This window comes from Priapulus caudatus, unplaced genomic scaffold (genome assembly GCF_000485595.1).
Source record: "Priapulus caudatus unplaced genomic scaffold, Priapulus_caudatus-5.0.1 Scaffold1298, whole genome shotgun sequence".
Taxonomy (NCBI): Eukaryota; Metazoa; Priapulida; class Priapulimorpha; order Priapulimorphida; family Priapulidae; genus Priapulus; species Priapulus caudatus.
Genome location: NW_014578359.1, coordinates 45,612 through 48,102, shown reverse-complemented (window position 1 = coordinate 48,102; position 2,491 = coordinate 45,612). Strand labels below are relative to the sequence as shown.

Sequence of the window (2,491 nt, the reverse complement as noted above, 5' to 3'; positions counted from 1 at the left end):
ATATATATATATATATATATATAGCATATATATATATGCGTGCGTGCGTGCGTGTGCGTGCGTACATGCGTGCGTACATGCGTGCGTGCGTGTGCGTGCGTGTGTGCGTGCGTGTGTGTGCGCGCGTGCATGTTTGTGTAAGAGTGGGGGAGGAAGGCAGGGGGACACACATGTTGTGAATGTCATTAACGAACCCATTAGCGAGTGCGACGTAAAAGAATCGAGGCAGCGTCTTGATTCAGGTGTTTTGCATGTAAATTAACGTTGACTCTGAGCGGGAGCGTGTTAATGCACGGCCACCTAATTAGCTCATCAACGCTTGTCGGGCATCTCGTATGTCGACGCTATATAGTCATAATTATAGTCTACTGCAGCGACCTCTCCCCCATGCACGTCTGCAGGCGCGCGCGCGCGATCTAGCTGCCATCTGGTGGTCAGCGCAGCGTCATGTCCGGCTCCCAGATTTGGGTAGATTTTTTTAATTACAGTTACCTTTCAATTGCAGATTTAGGGCTCATCTTCTCTCTCACTCGCTCTCTCTTTCTCTCTTTCTGTCTCTGTCTCTCTCTCTCTCTCGCGCGCTCTCTCTCTCTCTCTCTCTCTCTCGTCGCGCTCTCTCTCTTCTCTCTCTCGCTCTCTTCTCTCTCTCTCTCTCTCTCTTTCTCTCTCTCTTCTCCTTCTCTCTTTCTGCATTGCTCTCTCACACGAACGCCTTTCCCTTCGCGCAGGTAATATGGACGTACCAGCGCCCTGGCGGAGAACTCATCCTACTGACGTCAGATGGCGCTGTCGTCGACGACAACGATCGTCTGAGCGTGCAGCTATCGGGGGACGCCAGACGTCGCATCGTCAGACTGAGGATCGCTAACCTGGGCAGGGAGGACCAGGGAAACTACGCGTGTGAGGTTCCCGCGCGGGAACCCATCGTTGTCACCATCACGATCACCGTTAGGGGAGGTGAGGTTATATACCTATATACCCGCACGCGGGGGCGGGTCGGGGGCGGTGTGTGTGCGAGAGAAAAAGATAGGAGTTAATTACATGGTAGTATAGGATAATAACGATTAATATGTATAATTATATAATAAATTACATTTAAAGTAATTATTATTATAATTATATATAAAAATAGCAAAATAGCAAAATAGCTATGGCGACGAAAGTAAAAGAAATGTCAAAGGTAAACTGTCAACGGTTTGAAGTGATATGTCCTGCGAAACCCTTGATATTTATGACATGCGATAGTCGTACATATTTCTGATGTGTCTGACAAGGTGCTGTCTTGTTCTATCATCGTTCTAACTGAAGCTTAATAAAAGCCCCAGTAGATGGCGGCACTGCCGCGTTCGCTTAAATCCGAGCACATATTGAATACTAACGGAGTCTGTTTCCCATCCAGTGCGTCCAAGAATACCGGGAGACTCCGTAACGTTGGTCGTTCCGCCGACCATCAAGAGGGAGCCACCGTCGATTCAGGACGTCATTCCGTCCGGTCCCCATGTCGACGGGCCGACGATCTTGGAGGTCAGCCAAGATTCGGACGTTCCGGCCGGAGCGACCCTGGAGCTGACCTGCGTAGCGGCCAACGTCGGAAACCGCAACGTAACGAGTTTATTTATTATTATTATTAATATTATTACTATTAGTAGTAGAAGAAGTAGTGGTAGTAGTAGTAGTAGTAGTAGTAGTAGTAGTAGTAGTAGTAGTAGTAGTAGAGTAGAGTAGTAGCAGTAGCAGTAGCAGTAGCAGTAGCAGTAGCAGTAGCAGTAGCAGTAGCAGTAGCAGTAGCAGTAGCAGTAGCAGTAGCAGTAGCAGCAGAAGCAGCAGCAGCAGCAGCAGCAGCAGCAGCAGCAGCAGCATATATTATATATATATTACATATATTATATTATTATACTAATCATTATTACACATTATATGATCACAGACTATTTTTAATACATTAACAATAACATAGCAATAACGTGTGCTGTCTGTGACATTAAAAGTAAATTATTTCGCTACCGTCTTTTCTTGCCATCGCTGCTTCGCTAACTAAACAGAAACCCTCTACAACGCCGTACAGGTCGTCTGGAAGCTGACGAAACCCGGTCGACAGTCGACGCTGCTGACGACAGGTGGCGCTGTGCTCGCGCACAACGATCGTCTGAGCGTGACGGTGATGTTGCAGGGTGGACGGCGGGTCGTCAGGCTGCGTGTGGCGGACGTACGGCGCGAAGATTCGGGAGTGTACACGTGCGAGGTGCCGGGGTCGCCACGCAGCGTAGCCGTAGATATCCTCATCACCGTGTTCGAAGGTGAGGCCTGTGCGCACACACACACACATGCACGCACAATGACGCACGCACACACACACACACACACACACACATACACGCACACGCACACACACACACACATCGCACGCACACACATCGCACGACACACACACGACACACACACGCACGACGACACACACGCACGCACACTACACTACGCTACGACACACACA

General features: G+C 49.1%; 1 protein-coding gene across 1 annotated transcript in view; it reads left to right on the top strand.

The window, feature by feature from the left end:
- LOC106816142 overlaps positions 1 to 2,491 on the top strand; it is an 8,469-nt gene that overhangs the window by 4,342 nt on the left and 1,636 nt on the right. The window contains exons 7-9 of the mRNA XM_014820698.1: positions 729 to 957; positions 1,400 to 1,602; positions 2,066 to 2,302. Of these exons, the coding sequence (XP_014676184.1) occupies positions 729 to 957; positions 1,400 to 1,602; positions 2,066 to 2,302 (669 nt within the window). The remainder of the gene's footprint in view (positions 1 to 728; positions 958 to 1,399; positions 1,603 to 2,065; positions 2,303 to 2,491) is intronic.